This window comes from Schistocerca serialis, chromosome 2 (assembly GCF_023864345.2).
Source record: "Schistocerca serialis cubense isolate TAMUIC-IGC-003099 chromosome 2, iqSchSeri2.2, whole genome shotgun sequence".
Classification (NCBI taxonomy): Eukaryota; Metazoa; Arthropoda; class Insecta; order Orthoptera; family Acrididae; genus Schistocerca; species Schistocerca serialis.
In genome coordinates this window covers 489,972,624-489,992,953 of record NC_064639.1, presented here as the reverse complement: position 1 = coordinate 489,992,953, position 20,330 = coordinate 489,972,624, and the positions used below count along the sequence as shown (strand labels likewise).

The 20,330-nt window shown below is 42.2% G+C and overlaps 1 protein-coding gene and 1 non-coding gene across 2 annotated transcripts in view; both read left to right on the top strand.

Annotated features, from left to right (window-relative positions):
* Nucleotides 1–1,515: 1,515 nt before the first annotated feature.
* Nucleotides 1,516–1,590, top strand: Trnas-cga (transfer RNA serine (anticodon CGA)). The gene has a single exon. It is a non-coding gene; the product is annotated as a tRNA-Ser (tRNA).
* Nucleotides 1,591–3,604: 2,014 nt separating this feature from the next.
* Nucleotides 3,605–20,330, top strand: part of LOC126457418 (uncharacterized) — a 151,217-nt gene continuing 134,491 nt past the window's right edge. The window contains exon 1 of the mRNA XM_050093687.1: nt 3,605–3,691. Coding sequence (XP_049949644.1) covers nt 3,656–3,691 — 36 coding nt within the window. The 5' untranslated portion in view covers nt 3,605–3,655. The remainder of the gene's footprint in view (nt 3,692–20,330) is intronic.

The following is a 20,330-nucleotide window of genomic DNA, read 5'->3' as shown; positions in this document are numbered from 1 at the left end:
AAACATTTGACGCGGGGATGGTTCCATTGAAAGGGCACGGCCGTCTTCCTTCCCCATCCTTCCCTATCCAATGAGACTGATGACCTCGCTGTTTCGTCCCTCCCCCGAATCAACCAACCACCCATTTGACGCGTCTTTGAATGATGCTCGAAATTATGTACAGGAGATGATGTGCCGACTGAGAATTTAAAGTTCACTGTTTAGGTAATAATCACAGAATTTTAGAGAACACCAGAGGATATTTGTCTGGTAGATTATGAAGACCTTGCAGTCTCATTTGCTGTACCTGATTTCGAGCATCAATAAAAGACGCGTCAGATGTTTCTCATACCTATCTCATTTCTAACTTTTAGACAAAGCATTCACTAAACATTTGACTGATTTTCCAAGTTTTTTATTAGGTAATTGTTTTGTAGAACATGATGTCCAATTACTGTCCAATGACCTACGAAACGGCTGACAGAACGTATGATATAAACTACGGTCCTTGTAAATCCAGACGTAAAAAACATCATAAGCTGTTGTTCAAATCAAATGGCTCTGAGCACTATGGGACTTAACATCTGAGGTCATCAGTCCGCTAGAATTTAGAACTACTTAAACCAAGCTAACCTAAGGACATCACATACATCCATGCCCGAGGCAGGATTCGAACCTGCGACCGTAGCAGTCGCGCGGTTTCGGACTGATGCGCCTAGAACCGCTCGGCCACCGCGGCCGGTTAAGCTGTTGTAAAGCAGAGCATCAGTTAGGGACCTAAACAATAATTTTAGGATTTTCTGCCTGCCACTTAGCCGACCAGGGTGGCCAAGTGGTTTTAGGCGCTACAGTCTGATACTGAGAGACCGCTACAGTCGCAGGTTCGAATCCTGCATCGGGCATGGATGTGTGTGATGTCCTTATGTTAGTTAGGTTTAAGGGGGGGTAGGACGTCAAATGGGACGACTTGGAGCAGGAGAGACACCACAGGAATTTTTAATTTCCACTGTCTTTTTTTTTTAAATGAATTCATAAAACTTTGTCAGAATGACCAGAAAGGATTCAGGATTTACACTTATAGTGGTGGACGTTCAAAAATATAAGAACATAATTTATTCTTTTACATTTGTATTTCACCTTTTGTTCACTTACCATTGCCTGCATTTGTTGCTGTAGCTACACTTTTCTTTATACGTAAGGGAGATTCTTAGATGAATTTTGCACAGCATACAAACCATACTTACAGGTTCCCAGAATGAGCACTTGCCCGCGAAAGGCAAAGGTCCCGAGTTCGAGTCTCGGTCGGGCACATGGCTTTAATCTGCCAGGAAGTTTCATATCAGCGCACACTCCGCTGCAGAGTGAAAATCTCATTCTGGAAACATCCCCCAGGCTGTGGCTAAGCCATGTCTCCGCAATATCCTTTCTTTCAGGAGTGCTAGTTCTGCAAGGTTCGCAGGAGAGCTTCTGTAAAGTTTGGGAGGTAGGAGACGAGGTACTGGCAGAAGTAAAGCTGTGAGTATCGGGTGTGAGTCGTGCTTCGGTAGCTCAGTTGGTAGAGCAGTTGCCCGCGAAAGGCAAAGGTCCCGAGTTCGAGTCTCGGTCGGGCACATGGTTTTAATCTGCCAGGAAGTTTCATACTTACAGGTGTATGAAACTCTAGAATTTTCCAAATCTATTAAAAACTGTGGTAAAAATTGAGATAATTAACTATAAAATTTGAGTTTTTTCTTAACATGAAGTTTAAAATGTAACAGCACATTTATTTTTTTCATAAACTAAGTAATTTCTAGAGTTTCATACTCCAGTAAGTACGGTTTGTATGCTGTGCAAAATTCGTCGAAGAATCTCCCTTACTTATGAAGAAACGTGTACCTACGGCAACAAACGCAGCCAATAGTAAGTGAAAAAATGACGAACTTTCAGATGTAAAACAAAATTAATCTTGTTATGTTTTTGAACTTCCACTGCTACGAGTGTGAATCCTGAACCCTCCCAGACCATGCTGACAAAGTTTTATGAATTTATTCGTAAAAGTATAGAGAGTGAAGATTAAAATGTCCTGTGGTGTCTCTCCTGCTCCAAGACGGCTCGTTTGACGTCCTACCCCCCTTAAGTAGTTCTAAGTTCTAGGGGACTGATGACCTCGAAAAGTTAAGTCCCATAGTGTTCAGAGCCATTTGAACCATTTTTGTCTGCCACTTACTCATAAGACAATATGCCCCTATACAAGAACACGTGAGGCAATACCGACCCTACGACTTATCTTAGAAGCTAGATTGAGGAAAGGCAAACCTACGTTTCTAGCATTTGTAGACTTAGAGAAAGCTTTTGACAATGTTGACTGGAATACTCTCTTTCAAATTCTGAAGGTGGCAGGGGTAAAATACAGGGAGCGAAAGGCTATTTCCAATTTGTACAGAAAGCAGATGACAGTTATAAGAGTCGAGGGACATGAAAGGGAAGCAGTGGTTGGGAAGGGAGTGAGACAGGGTTGTAGCCTCTCCCCGATGCTATTCAATCTGTATATTGAGCAAGCAATAAAGGAAACGAAAGAAAAGTTCGGAGTAGGTATTAAAATCCATGGAGAAGAAATAAAAACTTTGAGATTCGCCGATGACATTGTAATTCTGTCAGAGACAGCAAAGGACTTGGAAGAGCAGTTGAACGGAATGGACAGTGTCTTGAAAGGAGGATATAAGATGAACATCAACAAAAGCAAAACGAGGATAATGGAATGTAGTCGAATTAAGTCGGGTGATGCTGCGGGAATTAGATTGGGAAATGAGACACTTAAAGTAGTAAAGGAGTTTTGCTATTTGGGGAGCAAAATAACTGATGATGGTCGAAGTAGAGAGGATATAAAATGTAGACTGGCAATGGCAAGGAAAGCGTTTCTGAAGAAGAGAAATTTGTTAACACCGAGTATAGATTTAAGTGTCAGGAAGTCGTTTCTGAAAGTATTTGTATGGAGTGCAGCCATGTATGGAAGTGAAACATGGACGATAAATAGTTTAGACAAGAAGAGAATAGAAGCTTTCGAAATGTGGTGCTACAGAAGAATGCTGAATATTAGGTGGGTAGATCACATAACTAATGAGGAAGTATTGAATAGAATTGGGGAGAAGAGGAGTTTGTGGCACAACTTGACTAGAAGAAGGGATCGGTTGGTAGGACATGTTCTGAGGCATGAAGGGATCACCAATTTAGCACTGGAGGGCAGCATGGAGGGTAAAAATCGTAGAGGGAGACCAAGAGATGAATACACTAAGCAGATTCAGAAGGATGAAGGTTGCAGTAGGTACTAGGAGATGAAGAAGCTTGCACAGGATAGAGTAGCATGGAGAGCTGCATCAAACCAGTCTCAGGACTGAAGACCACAACAACAACAAGAATATACACCATTTTTAATCTCAACGCTATTTTTGTTAGCATTATTCAGTATGACATCACCGGCCGCGCGGCTAACCGTAACTAAGCTACAGTTTAGCCACCAGTGGTGGTCATCATCCCTGTGGGCTGTCGCCAGCTGCAGCTGAGCCACTGTGGTGCTTGGCAAGTGTTGCATTGACGGAGCGTTGTGAGGTGTCAGCTGGGAGGGGCTGGGGGCAGGGTCCAGAGGTCGCGCCGCCCAGATAAGTGCGGCCAGTGAGTCGCCTTCAGTGTAGACTGCGCCATGGCGACCGCCGTCGCAGAAGAACTCCAGTTGCAGGTGCGTGTCTACTACCGCCCCAGGGCACCGTTCTGGGACCTACGCTAAGGCGGCAGCAGATTGTACTGCGGGCTGGACAAAAGGAACCTGGTGATAAGGCTAGAGCAGGGAGTGGGGCGCCCAATCGGGCAAATATTCCCAGATAAGCACAAGTATGAAATAAACCAGTGTGGGGCCTCGGTCATGAAACGACAGCCAATCAGTGACGAGCGCGTGGGAGTCTGTCCGGTAAGCGAACTGTTGGGTGTGCACAGCGTTACAGCTTATTATCTTAAAACGTTAGTAACATTACGGTACTCCGTTAGCGCAGCTGACTGAACATAATGGAAAATTCGTGTTGAACCTAACCAGTGAATGACAGGGGCTTGACTAGCTTTGCCTTTTCAGATGAAACCATTATATTCAGCTAATTTAATTAGCAAATGCGCTCTTTAGCATAACTGGTATTAGCTGGGGCAAGTTAGTTTAATGAACATTCTTCCGCACCGTAGCTCCACAACGACACATTTATGAAAAATTTTGCTCTATTCGACGCCCCCTACCGTGCTCTAAACTTATCATCAGTTTTTTTTGTTCACCCTGTGTAGTAAGGATCTTTTGTAATATCGTTCAGTCAGCGTACATGGTCCACTATATTGGCAACATATACCTGTAAACCAATCGACTGTATTTCCTGAGGAAGATAAAGATAGTTAATTACTACTAAAAGGACGTGCCAGTTAAATAAGCATCAAGTTTTGTAGGAAACTAGAACGGCTTTCCGCCTAAGCCCTGGATTACTAAACCGTTGTAAAATTTACGACTGCAGTTGGTGTCAACTGTCGGTTCACCGCGATCTGGTGTTTTCAGTATAGAGTGTAAAACAGGGCATTTTGTACATATTCTGTATGTGACGAACCACTGGAGAATTTATAACTGTAATTAATTCAATATATAAACTGTAAATCATGATTTCATTTGAATAAAGTATTGAGTCGTAAAATTTACGATTGTTTAGTAAGAGTGGAACATTTTCTCCCCTTCGGTTTTCTAGGGTTAAAGATTATTATTGAAGTATGAATCGATTCAATTTGTGTCACGACATATTCCAGAAATATACTTAGTTAAAATGTACCAAAAATACGGGCTTTTGAGAGCCCTGACGTACATATTTACATATACGTCAGTTTTATAGTAATATTACTCATTGTAAATAACCCACTCGAGTCAAACGCTAAATGGCAATCCGAGATTTATTTACAGAATATTTATTTATTTATACCCAGAGGACAGGAGAGGTGGCGATAGTGTTGCTTTTAGCATCTATTTTGAGTTACTGTTTGTCTGTTTACAAAACGAGCTGAAACTGCGAAAGCTTAAGCGATCGCACACTACCATAAACCCAACTTCTCTCAGATTGAAAAAGTGCCTATCAACATTACTCCTAATGTCAACTATAGCGATATCTTCGTCATTCGCGCCCAACAGACTCACTAGAACTGTCGCTGACCGTCTACCGTTTATCACTCCAGTTCGTCCATTTCTTATGGGACAATGTGATCATGAGTAAAGCAACTGCGAAAACCGACTTTCAGCAGTTTCTACAATCTATAACGCCGAGATTGGTTAAAAGTGGTGTTAAAGCACCTTGTCGCATTGGCTAATACGCACATCACCGAAAGGTGCGTACTTTGAGTAAAACGTACCACTGAGTTACTTTTGTCTACATCTATAGTCTGCAAACCACCGTGAGGTGCATATCAGAGGGTACGGCCCGTTGTACCAGTTATTAGGGTTTCTTCCAATTCCATTCACGTATGGAGCGCGGGAAGAATGATTGTTTGAAGGCCTCTGTGCGTGCAGTAATTATTCTGATGTTATCGTCACGATCCCTATGTGAGCGATACGTGAGGGGTTCTAGTATATTCCTAGAGTTATCATTTAAAGCCGATTCTTGAAACTTTGTTGATAGACTTTCTCGGAATAGTTTACGTCTGTCTTCAAGAGTCTTCCTGTTAACAAACCTGTGACCATTCGTGCTGCCCTTCTCCTTCTATGTTCAAGCAACTTCCAAATAACGCTGATTCGGCGACGGTCGACAATCAGCTTAGCCCCCCCCCCCCTCCTCTGGCCTTCTCCTCTGCCAGTAATCGTCACGCCTTGCCGTGACCCACTGTAGTGCGTAATCACAACTGACGATGACTTAATCTCTGAGGAGCGGATTTAGCACGCTTTCCTTGTCGAATGTGTAAGTGGTATTCTACCAGTAACGTTTTACGTTCAAACAGACTGCCGCAAACTAGGCTTACTAAAATGTGAACATCGTTACACATTTTTAGCTGATGTAGGGGTTCGGCCGCATACCGGAAACGCTTCTTTTATTCACATCGGTTGGGCAACTTTCGTTTCCGAAGAATGAATTTTGTGTATTAAGTATGACTGTTTTGTGCAGATGATTATGATGAACGCGTATGAAGGGGTGTTGGAGGGAGTGTCGTAATGGATGTTGTAGTTGGTCATGATGATGGTGATGATGATGATGATAGAAGAGGTGATAGAAGGTGATACTCCATGACGAAACACAGCCTACTTCTCTCGAGTAATATGAAGAGAGCTGCCGAGGCTATAATTCCCATCCGACGGGCTGATTCTTTCAACAGTTCCGTAGGCCCCCATTCAATGACACACTGCCGATAGGTTTCGATTTTAATCCCGTTGCTAGCCTTTTTCCTTTGTACTTTATCGGTCAGGAGTCAGTCTTCTTGCTGATTTGATGAGGCCCGACACAATTTCCTCACGTTCAATTCTGCATATCACAGTACACACCCACTTCCGCACAATACTGTGCACTCCGAGAAATTTATTTCTCAAATATTTTTGTTACTAGTAGACTTCATTTCTCTTCGTCTACTACATGACCCTTAATTTTGCTGCTAAGTTTATAGCTAATCTCATTTCTACTGCCCCTTCATTAGTTTACTCATAACTTTCAGATGAACATATCACTGACTTTATGAATCTAATCACAGTCGTAGTCAAAAGCAACTACTTTGAATTTAATGAACAACTGTATCAGCAATCCGACGGTCTCGCTATGGGAAATCCGTTAGCTGGTAAACGTGTTGACATTTTCATTAACTTTCAAGAAGAAAAGTTCAACTGTTTCTCAGCTACAGCGCTAGGCATTCTCTCCTATTTCAGATGTGTCGATGATATTTTAGTCACCTACAAAGGACCTTTTGATGGAATTCTCTTTAATGAAGTTCACGAGAAAATATCCTTCACCAGTGAACTCGAAAACGTGGCCCGTCAATTGAACTTTCTTCACTTAACGCTAACAGTAGAAGAAAATAAAATCTTATTTAATGTTTTTCGTAAAGAAACATATACCGATCAGATCGTACCTGCGTCTTCCATGCACCCACAATCTCATAAAAACGCATTCTTCCACTCTGCTATTCGCAGCTTCTATTCCACCCTCGAAAGAAAAATTCGAGGAAGAAATTAATTTGATAAAAACGATAGCAGTTAATAACGAATACGAACCTACCATAGTGGACGACATCCTTAAAAAGAAAACCGTTGAAAGAGTTATTACACTCGGCACCTCTATCATTGAGCCCAACCTAAAGAAGCAGTATTTTTCTGTTCCTTTTTCGGGGCCCATCTCCTATCAGATTCAACGCTTTCTTCTTATTAAATACAACTTTAATGTCGCTTTTTTAGCCAATAACAGTTCGAAAAAAATTTTATTCATAATTTAAAATCGACCAGTTCCCCTTTGAAAAACTCTGGTGTCTATAAGATTTTTTGCGACACTTGTTCTTCTTACTACATAGGACAAACAGGACGTGCCTTTACAGTTAGATACAAAGAACATATTTTAAGAAAATATGGCACTAGCATCCAAAATTCGTCTCTTGCTAACCACCTACTGATAGCAGGTCATGCGCCTAAAGCTGTTCACAATATCAGCATTTTGCACACTGAGAATAGAGGCCTTAGGTCAGATGTTCTCAATGAATTAGAAATTTTTAAACATCTTTCTTGAAATGATGGCTGCATTCCTTATGAGCAGCTACAATTACGTAATAAAAGCTTCTTCAATGGAATAAAGCCGTTATTTGATGTTTGATTTCGTGTTCCCTCGTGCAGTTACCGAAATATATTTTTGTATCTAAGTCGACTAATAATTTTTTTGTTTATTAAATGGTTTATATTAACTACGTTACATATTACACCAATTTTCTGCTCGCTGAGCTATTCAGCTCCCTTTATATTTTTATAATGGCGTTTTCAACCTTTAAACTGTACTTCTAAGCTCTTACGTAGACATGTTGCTACCATGTCTCCTGCTGTCAGAAAAAAAAGAATATTGCCTTATACTTCATGTGCTAAATAATGTTCCTCATAACATTCGTCTGTCCATATTTTGAATGTTAGGTAGCCTGTTTGTATTTGCGGCTACTAGATGGCATTCTTGGTGTAATGTTCACCTGTCCGCAATTGCTAACACTGGCGCCTCAGTCTGATGTTATCGCAGCTCGACAAGTGTGAGCAGCCCATAGGTTTTCTATTTCAAAAATTTTGTGACTAAAGCTTTATCGCTTGATACTTAGTTTCATACGTGACATGTAAGGACTGTTTCTTTTTTGTAATCCTAGTCAGTACTTAAAATAACTTTTTCCTATAATTTTGTAATTGCGTTATAGAGCAGTTTTAGTGTTTTACTTCTGATGAAGGCACTCATACTAGTGCGGAAACCTAGGTCAAAAGATTTATTTTATGCGACCGAGAGATGTTATTGCTTTAGTTTTGCTTTGTAAACGGTCGCTGACCACGCAGTCATGTTCAAAACTTTACTCGATATTCTGTGCTCAGCAGATCGTTCATCCCTTCGAACAGATCCTGAAAATCCTGCTTTCACAGATGACAGCTACGTCACAAGCTAAAATTGTCACTGATATTCTTTAATCCTGAATTTTAATCCCATTTCTGGAGCTTTCTGTTTTCTCTTCGTTACTTCTTGAATAAAAGAGTTAAATACTTCTCTCTTCGTGTTCCATTCTTATTGTTCACTCTTGGTTCTAGTACATACTGAATATCACCCATGCTTTCCTATATTTCGATTTTATGAGGTCATAAAAATCATCGCTTCCGTAGTAGCGTAAACACTGCGACGAATGCCTCTGCTTGTCCACTGCGTCGAGAGGTCGCTTCCATGTAGCGCTTCCATGACGATGGAGGCAACCGTCGAAAGCTCGAGATTTTTATACCCTGAACTGACTCTGCATACATGTAAACAAGAAATTGACAAGTTTCAGAAAGTTCACATTTTCATCAAAGACGGGAATCGTCATGGTAGCGTAGAAGAAGCTGGCTGTTTGGAGGTGGCATTAAATGATGATACATAAGTAATCGAATGACTAGATTGACCATAATCAGTAGGCAGCTTGTTATTCCCTTGCCTGAGGACGACGACAGTCTGGTGCCTCGGTACACTCTATATCGCTTAGGACAGTCTGGTGTTCCGTCAACATGGGCTCAGATAGCGTGGAGGATAAAGTTCAAACGAGTCAGCGCACTGCCGCTTTCCGACAACGCCTCCACCGTTGCCCTTTCAACAAATGTAGTGTTCTATCTGTCTTGTCTCGACGGTGCCTTTTTTTCTTTTTTTTTGTCATCAGTCTTCTGGCTGGTTTAATGAGGCCCGCCACGAATTCCTCTCCTGTGCCAACATCTTCATCTCAGAGTAGCACCTGCTGGATGTATTCCAATCTCTGTCTCCCTCCACAGTTTTTGCTCTCTACAGCTCCCTCTAGTACCATGCCAGTCATTCCCTGATGCCGTAACAGATGTCCTATGATCCTGTCCCTTCTCCCTGCGCAGAACCTCCTCATTCCTTATCAGTCCACCTAATTTCCGACATTCGTCTGTAGCACTGCTTCGATTCTCTTCTGTTCTGGTTTTCCCACAGTCCAAGTTTCACATCTACATCTACATGGATACTCTGCAAATCACATTTAAGTGCCTTGCAGAGGATTCATCGAACCACCTTCACAATAATTCTCTATTATTCCAATCTCGTACAGCGCGCGGAAAGAAACGAACACCTATATCTTTCGGTGCGATTTTCCATTATTTTATTATGGTGATCGTTTCTCCCTATATAGGTCGGCGTGAACAAAATATTTTCGCATTCGAAGGAGAAAGTTGGTGATTGAAATTTCATGAGAATATTCCGCCGCAACGAAAAACGCCTTAGTTTTAAAGATGCCCATGATGTCATTTCAGTGACTCTCCCCTATTTCGCGATAATAGAAAACGTGCTGCTCATCTTTAAACTTTCTCGATGTGCTCCGTCAATCGTATCTGGTAAGGATCCCACACCACGCAGCAATATTCTAAAAGAGGATGGACAAACGTAGTGTAGGCAGTCTCTTTAGTAGATATGTTACATTTTATGTATGTCCTGCCCATAAAACGCAGTCTGGTTAGCCTCCTCCATAACATTCATACCATCCAGTGCTCCAAACGTACATTCTTAGAAATTACTTCTGCAAAACCAGGTCTGTGTTTGATATTAGTGGACTTCTCTTGGTCAGGTATGCCCTTTCTGCCAGTGCTAGTCTGCTTTTGACGTCCTCCTTGCTCCGTCCGTCATTGGTTATTTTTCTTCCTAGGTAGCAGAATTCCTGAACTTCATCTACTTCGTGACCATCAATACTGACGTAAAGCTTCCCGCTGCTCTCATTTCTGCTACTTCTCATTACTTTCATCTTTCTTCGATTTACTCTCAATCCACATTCTGTACGCATTAGATTGTTCATTCCATTCAATAGATTCTGTAATTCTTCTTCACTTTCACCCAGGATAGCAATGTCATCACCTTGAATTTTAATTCTACTCCTGAATCTTTCTTTTATTTGAAAAGTAGGGGCGAAGGACTATATCTCTGTCTCATACCCTTTCTAATCCGAGAACTTCGTTCTTGGTCGTCCACTCTTATTATTCCCTATTGGCTCTTGTACATATTGTATATTACCCGTCTTGTCCTATAGCTTATTTCTCTTTTTCTCAGAATTTCGAACATCTTGCACCATTTTACACCGTCGAAAGCTTTTCCAGGTCGACAAATCCTATGAACGTGTCTTTATTTTTCTTTAGTCTTGCTTCCATTATCAACCGCAGCGTCAGAACTGCTTCTCTAGCGCCTTTGCCTCTTCTAAATCCAAACTGATCGTCATCTAACACATCCTCAATTTTCTTTTCCATTCTTCTGTATATTATTCTTGTAAGCAACTTGGATGCATGAGCTGTTAGGCTGATTATGCAATAATTCTCGCACTTTTCAGCACTTGCAGTCTTCGGAACTATGTGGATGATATTTTTCTGAAAGTCAGATGGTATGTCGCCGGACTCTACACACCAACGTTTTGCTGCCAGTGCCAACAACGATTTTTAGAATTCTGATGGAATGTTATCTATCCCTTCTGCCTTATTTGATCTTAAGTCCTCCAAAGCTCTTTTAAATTCTGATTCTAATACTGGATCCCCTATCTCCTCTAAATCGACTGCTCTTTCTTCTTATATCACATTAGACATATCTTCCCTCTCATACAGGCCTCCCCCCTCTGCATTTAACAGTGGAATTCCCGTTGCACTCTTGATGTTACCACGCCTGCTTTTAATTTCACCGAAGGCTGTTTTGTTTTCCTATATGCTGATTCAGTCCTTCCGGCAATCATTTCTTTTTAGATTTCATGACATTTTTCATGCAGCCACTTCGTGTTAGCTTCCCTGCACTTCCTATTTACTTCATTCCTCAGGACTTGTACTTCTGCATTCCTGAATGTCCCTATACATTTGTGTACGTCCTTCTTCCATCGTTCAACTGAAGTATTTCTTCAGTTACCCACGGTTCCTTCGCAGTTACCGTCTTTATACATTTGTTTTCCTTCCCAACTTCTGTAATTGTTCTTTTTAGAGATGGCGATTCCTCTTCAACTGCCTACTGAGCTGTTATTCATGGTGTCCGGACATTTGTCACGCCGGACATTTGCCACGGTTTTACCTGCTCCGAAGGGTTCGGTCCCTTGTCTCCCCTCCCCCTCCTCCTCATGCTGCTCACCCGCCGCCCGCCCAGTTTGCTTTCGAAGTTCCTAACGTGACCAGTGGAATGGAAGTTATTACAACGAACAAGCGTAGGCCTCCTGCTCATTAGAAAAGTGACGCGTATCTTAAACAGAGGGAATCTAAAGAAGGCGTTGTTACACGGATGTGCTTACCCCGAAAAGCGGATCATTGCAAGGGAACGCTGCTTTCGAGGAACGGAGAAGTGTTGAGCGTATTAGAACATCTCTGTGGACCACCTGACAATGCAACTCTGAAAGTGAGAAAGCAAGTGGAAAGAGCGAAGAGAAGGTCTCGAGAAGAAACTACACAGTTATCAGAGATATACGCGGATGAAATGGAAATCTACATAATAAAGTTTATGACTTTGTTACAGTGATGCCTAATTCAGAATTTATGAAGAGAACCATGCGTCGTCGATGGAGTCAAGAGTGGGGAAACCAACAAGAGCCTAAGAACTCTTATGAAATTGATCTTCATGAAGATCTATTAAAAATGGGAGTTGGCAGTAGTTTTCTTCTGGAAGACAATAGATTAGAGGTGAGAATAATGATTTTTAGTGGAAGCAAAGGAAAAGAAAGTTTAAAAACATGTTCCCATTTTTTTATGGATGGAACATTTAAGAGATGCAGCAAGCAGTTTGCACGGATCTACACCATATACGTAGACTTAGGAGGCCCGATTAAAGAAACAAACATTCTTCCTACTGTATTTGCACAGCTCCCTAATAAGAAGAAAGACACATATGTTCGTCTGATAAAACATGTAGTCTCTGAGTAGTGTCCTAAACAAGTAAAGATGGACTTTGAGGCAGCTGCGATATCGGCCATTCGTCAAGTTTTTCCCACAACTGAAATAAATGGATTCTATTTCCATACGAAGAAGAGTTTATGGAGAAGAACTCGAGTTCTCGGTCTAACTGAGGAGTACCGCTAGAACGAGGATTTAAGACTTCACGTCAGCGTGTGTGCAGCGCTGGCAGTTGTAAAACCGGAGGACGTAAGCAATGGATGGATTGAGATTCATGCAGAAGCTCCTGATCACGGAAGGTTCTCTCAATTTTTTGACTACTTTGTGGATAACTGGCTAGAGAATGAGGATATCGCAATAGAAATGTGGGACTGTTACGGAAAAAGGCACCGAACGACGAATGCTGTTGAAGGGTGGCACAACAAAATAAATAGTATTATTGGAAACCCTCGCCCTAAAATCAACTATTTGGTGGAGTGCTTGAAAAAGGAAGCAGAGCTCACAAACTGCATGTACATGAAATTGGAAATGAATCTTGAAGGTAAGAAGAGGAAGAAGAAGTACTTGAAGCTGGACGACAGGATAGAGAGAATCGTAAAGAATTATGAAGAGACTGACAACATTAGGCCTTGCTTGAAAGCCATTGCCCATATTCAGAGACTGGACTAAAATACGTTAAAAATAATGTATTAAAAACTATGAAGACCACCGAGTCCTCGCAGGTTACTGACATAAAATTATTAAATCATTGAAGCAGCATTATCGGAGCTAATATGAAGTTGTAATTGTAAATAGACTGTACATTAGTTCAGCGTGTTTAGGCTGATTTTACACACGCCAGAATGGTAGATGGTCATTTATCATTTTCACGGTCCTAAGCCTGTGCAAAGTGTGATCAGCCTTTAATGTAAAAATTAAAAAGTGTTTCAAGACTCACAAAAGTATCCCTATTGTTGTCACGTTAAGATAACTTTTTTCTGCCTTCCAATATTATGGCCATACTATTAAATAATTGTGAGTTCTAAAATAATTTTCTGAAACTTCAGAATCGCAACTATCACCCAAAATATCATTATTTGTTAAACTGAAAGTATACGCTTTCGCAAAAGAAAATGGGAACTGAACCTTTGAATTGCACCTAAAATTGACATCCCAAAACTGATCTGATGCTAAGGTAGACAATTTTGGCACCTCAAATATTTTTTATTTAAGTTTAGCTGCAAACATTTATAGTAGATGTAAATCTACTTAAGTACACTTAGATATAGTCCTTTAAAAATTAAAATTTCTTACTAAATTGTTGATTATCTTTAAACAGGTCAGTAAAAGCAAGGAGCTTACTACTGAAAATTAATTGTTACTAAAGAACATCAGAAACAAATGTATTAGACCTACTTTTCTTATACATTAGAGCCTTTCTGGAAAGATATTTGATCATTTCCTCTGTCACTGACAGTGTAATTTCAGTTGCTTTGCAACACCAGGGATATCTACTTCTAAATTATGTTTGCAGCTGTTCTCATTTCGAATTCTGCAATATTTACTTCGTCTTCTTTGGTGGAGGAATTTCGGAAAATGCATTTACTAACTCCACTTTAGTGGCACTGTCATCAGTAACATAACCGTCGCTGTCGCGCAGTAAAGGTACTTACTGAGCCTTTCCGCTGGTTTACTTAACATGGGACCAGTATCTCTTTGGATTTTCCGCCACATTTGTAGTGCGAGTTTCGTTGTGGGAACTATTAAATGCATCTCGCATTGAAATCCGCACCAAACTTCGAGCCTCAGTAAAACTTCACCAATCTTGGAGATTTTGCGTTAGTCTAAATTAAACGTGCCTTTTGCGGTGCTCCTGCAACACCTTTCTGTCGTGTTTTGTGTACTATGGGGGATCAATTCCGTCTCTTATTAATTTATTTGGTATGAATATCTCGAGTGCTGTTGATACTATTTCTTTGAACTTACGCCACATATGGTCTCCATTTACATAGTTTGGAAGGATTGGAGACTATCTCGTAGAAAGACGTCACCTGAATTTTTAGCTGCTTTTATAAATAGATATATTTCGCGTTTAGTTTTGGTGAATTTCTTTGTTACGGAAGTGAGCCTCTCTACGACTGCGTGTTCACTAATCCCTGTATCCGTCGTGATGCTCAGGATTATTTCTGGCTAAGAGGTCAAGTGTGTTTTCGTAACCATTTACAATTTGAATGGCCTCGTCAACTAATTGTTAAAAATCATTTTTAAAAAAGCATTTAGACCAATTACGAAAGTTGTTTTATATTTACAATAGGGTATGAAAATGTATTTTTGTCAACATGCGGAAGGTAGATTGGAGTAACTGCCAACTATAATTGTATGAGTAGGGTACCTATTTGTGATGAGACTCAAGTTTTCTTTTCTTTGAACTGTTCAGCAACTGTTTCATCTGAGACAGAGGGTTGGTAAAAGGAGCCAGTTATTAATTTATTCCGGTTGTCGAGTATAACCTCTGCCCATACTAAGTCACAGGAATTATCTGCTTCAAAGTCGATTGTGAGCTTACATTATTTTTCCTTAAGTTGTCCTTCCTGTTTCTGTTGTAGCGCAGATAATTACAATTACGGCTTTTCCCTCCAGAACCTAAGATGCTTTCTCTGTGACCCTGTAATTACCAGAGCTAAACAATGTAGAACAACAACGTACGTTACAAGCGTAGCATTCTGTATTACTTCATTTTCTTATTTCTAATATTTTAAAATTGTAAGTCTACTTTAGATGACATGTCAATCATAGATGTTCTTATCTCTATTTAGTGAACGTGTTTTCAGTTGTTTTGAACATTGTCCCGCTACACTTTATTAACTAATGTTTTTAGAGAGTAAATTAATATGGAGTATGTCGTTCTTCTTTTCAAACATTCATAAACCCATTTATTCTTTCCCTATTGTCTTTTGGGTATGTAGTTGTAGTAATTAAAGTAGGCACAAATGCAGTGATAAAAAAGAAATGATTAGCGTACATTTGCATTCTCGTTTCATCGTTCCTTTCTTGTTGCTCCCCTGCCGGTGGACTGTTTCTATCGCAATCAGTAAGCGTGAAAGGAAGCTAACGTACAGACAGAGGAATCTATATTTGTACTTGACAGAACTAATTACATACTGACGTAATCGTCGGTATGGCTTTCGTTTCCCAAAAGTTATAAATATTTCGATTTCGGAAAAGAAGCTCTGTATTTCGCCAAGATGTCGAAGAAGAAGGTCCCTTACGTACTGGTTGTGTCGAGTAAGATGTGGAGACGGCGGTTTGAAAGCCGACAGAGGTAGTGCGGGGAAGGGCGTCCCTTACCTGAGGGATCGCTACTCAAGCTACCTGGCGAAGGGGCAAGTGTGGCAAATGTCCGGCGTGGCAAATGTCCGGTGTGGCAAATGTCCGGCGTTCGTTACTCATTGTCGTGTCTGTTGCCTTAGAGAACTTCAAGCGTATCTCGTCCTTCCTTAGTACTTCCATAACCCACTTCTTTGCGTATTGATCTTTCCTGAGTAATCTCTTCAGCCTGCTCTTCATCACTACTACATTGTAATCTGAGTCTATATCTGCTCCTGAGTACGCCTTACAATCCAGTATTTCATTTTGGAATCTCTGCCTGACTATGACGTAATCTATCAGCCGTCCTTTTCCAAGTATACCTCCTCCTCTTGTGATTCTCAAACGGAGTATTAGCTATTACTTGCTGAAATTTATTACAGAACTCAATTAGGCTTTCTCCTATCTCATTCCTTGCCCAAGCCCACATTTCCCTGTAACCTTTTTTTTCTTTTTGCTTCTTCCCCTGCAACTGTATTGCAGTCCCCCAAGACTACTAGATTTTGATCTGCATACTGTATTATCCTTTCAATATCCTTATACACTTTCTCTGCCTCTTCAACTTCAGCTTGCGACGTCGGCGTGTGTACCTCAATTATTGTTGTCGGTGCCAGTTTGCTGTCGAATCTGATAAGAACAACCCTATCACTGAACTGTTCACGCAACATATTCTCTGCCCCACCTTCCTGTTCCTAACGAATCCCACTCCCATTATACCATTTTCTGCTGCTGTTGATATTACCCTATACTCATCTGACCAGAAAACCTTCTTTTCGTTTCACTTCACTGACCCCTACCGTATCTAGATTGCGCCTTTGCATTTCTCTTCCCTACCACGGTCAATCTTCTGACATTCCACGCCCCGACTTTTAGAACGTTATCCCTTCGTTGGTTATTCAGTCTTTTTCTCTGGGTCATCTCCCTCTTGGCAGTCCCCTTCCGGAGATTCAAATGGGGGAATATTCTTTTGCAAATGAAGAGATCATCATGACACTTTTTCAATCACAGGCCACATGTCCTGTGGATACGCGTTATGTGTCTTTAATACAGTGATTTCCATTGCCTTCTGCATCCTCATGCCGTTGGTCAGTACAGATACTTAAGCCTTTAGTGGCAGTTTCCCAGCTCAAGGACAAGAGTTCGCTCCTCCGCCCTCTTTGACAAGGCCGTTGGCAAAATGAGGGTGACTTCTTATGCCGGAAGTCTTCGGCCGTCAATGTTGATTATTAATCAAAATTTAAGGGGTGGCGGGTTTCGAACCCGGTACTAATGTGGTTTTCAATACTGATCAAAGACTCTACCCTTTTTTATCTCATTTTGGCCTATATTGTTCGTTAAATTTGTTCAGGGCGGACGTCCGATGGTACCCGTTTAGGTTCTTCGTTGATCCGTTCACTCAGTTTTTTATTACAGAGGGTAGATAACCCTCTGACCGAACACGCTGAGCTAGCGTGCCGGCTGTCCCTAGACCATGGTTTCGTGTGTGTGTGTGTAATAACCGCATTTACAAACGGTCCCCTACTGAAAGCCGAGGGGCCCTAGATTTTGACACTGAAGAGGTGTCTCAACATCAAGCTGGGGAAACTGATTGACGCCTCACATATGTGTGATCGAATCCTGGGAAAAATCTTCATTTTTGTCTCAATCGCACGACCCTTGAACACATGTAAAATTGATGTCTCACAAAAACAGCTATGTCTGTATATTGCGATGGCATAAGTTCTGATAATGTTCGTAGGAGATGCGTTGTGGGAACCAGTGTGACACAGCATCAAATAAGATGCGAGAGTAACAGTTTATCAGTTTCAACAGTTGTTTCTGCTTTGAGTATGTGTTTAAACACACAGGCAGAAAACAGAATAAAAATAAATTTTATCCCAGAGACCTGGTAAAGAAAGCAATTTTTTGAAATATGTGTTTACTGGTACAAAAACAAAATATTTAACATAAAAAACCTGCTTCAGTTGACATCGACCGCCTTCGCGTAATATTGAGAAGCACCAGTATGCTTCAGTTATTACCGGTTATTACGTGTGGAATAATTTATAACTGACCCATTAATAACTGCTTTAAAAATACTATGTCAATCACGCTTTTTAATTCCACTGAGACAAATATGTTATTTTTCCATAAAGATGATGGAGCTTGATAGTGCCAGAGTACTACACTCCCAAAGGTAAAGGATACTGTACTGAGATGAGAATCAAATTACGGGAAACCGAAGCTTCAGGCAGTATCAGATCTTTAATGGACAGCGAGTGCGAGGCATTTTTTGTGAAACACAAACGTTATAGGAACTTGCAGACATGTATTTGCACATGGCGAGCTATAGTCGTGTCCAGAAAGCCGAACGAATGTGCAGAGAAAACTGTTGAGGTTTTCGTGTCCACTTGGGGCATACCCTGTTGGCTTTCGTCTCAGGTTCTTCGGACGACGTTTGTTTAACGATTTCTCTGACGTTTCGCCCACGAGTGGCTGGCATTGTCAAAGCTTCACCCTCCATTGCTAGTGGCGAACTGGAGTCGAGCTTGCTGCCGTAGACATGTGTAAGTACCTGCAGCGTCAACGTCAGAGAGCTTTTCCCTGGTTATTACCGCTGTGGTTCTCCCCTTGCTATACCTGCAACGGCCGTTGGCGACGCGGGGTTCCTGGGTCCGTTTACCCAGACATTTTCTTGCTTGTTGTTAAAACTATTGTCATCTTCGTGAATGTCTGTGGCTTCGCTGACAAACGGGGGTGGTAACAGGGAGAGCCTGCGTGTCGGAGAATTTTAATATGTGGTCGGTATCACAGAGGGCATGCTCCGCCACGCTCGACTTCTCCACCTGTCTCAACCTGCAACACTGTTTACTTTCAATGAGCTGGGGGTTAATGGACCGTCCAGTCACTCCGATATAGGACTTTCTCACACATAAACAGTACGCTTTATTCTCAACATTATGAGTGTATCCCAGCTGTCCTCAGCCGATCTTAGACATTCTTTGATTTTCTTGGTCAGTTTCTAAAAACGCCGCGTTTGCACAACATGCGTCAACCTAATTGCGAGAAATTTATCGCTTTGAATATAAACTTATGACAAACCGAACACAAGAGAATTACCACAGTCCACAACTCAGATCTACATTAACGAACTTCTGTCATACTATTTTGTCTAAAACTGAGATTTTGAGACCGTCGCTGTGTACAAAACACAAGTTGATTCTTGTAAAAAAACTTTCAAGAATGCTATTTACACTCCTGGAAATGGAAAAAAGAACACATTGACACCGGTGTGTCAGACCCACCATACTTGCTCCGGACACTGCGAGAGGGCTGTACAAGCAATGATCACACGCACGGCACAGCGGACACACCAGGAACCGCGGTGTTGGCCGTCGAATGGCGCTAGCTGCGCAGCATTTGTGCACCGCCGCCGTCAGTGTCAGCCAGTTTGCCGTGGCATACGGAGCTCCATCGCAGTCTTTAGCACTGGTAGCATGCCGCGACAGCGTGGACGTGAACCGTATGTGCAGTTGACGGACTTTGAGCGAGGGCGTATAGTGGGCATGCGGGAGGCCGGGTGGACGTACCGCCGAATTGCTCAACACGTGGGGCGTGAGGTCTCCACAGTACATCGATGTTGTCGCCAGTGGTCGGCGGAAGGTGCACGTGCCCATCGACCTGGGACCGGACCGCAGCGACGCACGGATGCACGCCAAGACCGTAGGATCCTACGCAGTGCCGTAGGGGACCGCACCGCCACATCCCAGCAAATTAGGGACACTGTTGCTCCTGGGGTATCGGCGAGGACCATTCGCAACCGTCTCCATGAAGCTGGGCTACGGTCCCGCACACCGTTAGGCCGTCTTCCGCTCACGCCCCAACATCGTGCAGCCCGCCTCCAGTGGTGTCGCGACAGGCGTGAATGGAGGGACGAATGGAGACGTGTCGTCTTCAGCGATGAGAGTCGCTTCTGCCTTGGTGCCAATGATGGTCGTATGCGTGTTTGGCGCCGTGCAGGTGAGCGCCACAAACAGGACTGCATACGAGCGAGGCACACAGGGCCAACACCCGGCATCATGGTGTGGGGAGCGATCTCCTACACTGGCCGTACACCACTGGTGATCGTCGAGGGGACACTGAATAGTGCACGGTACATCCAAACCGTCATCGAACCCATCGTTCTACCATTCCTAGACCGGCAAGGGAACTTGCTGTTCCAACAGGACAATGCACGTCCGCATGTATCCCGTGCCACCCAACGTGCTCTAGAAGGTGTAAGTCAACTACCCTGGCCAGCAAGATCTCCGGATCTGTCCCCCATTGAGCATGTTTGGGACTGGATGAAGCGTCGTCTCACGCGGTCTGCACGTCCAGCACGAACGCTGGTCCAACTGAGACGCCAGGTGGAAATGGCATGGCAAGCCGTTCCACAGGACTACATCCAGCATCT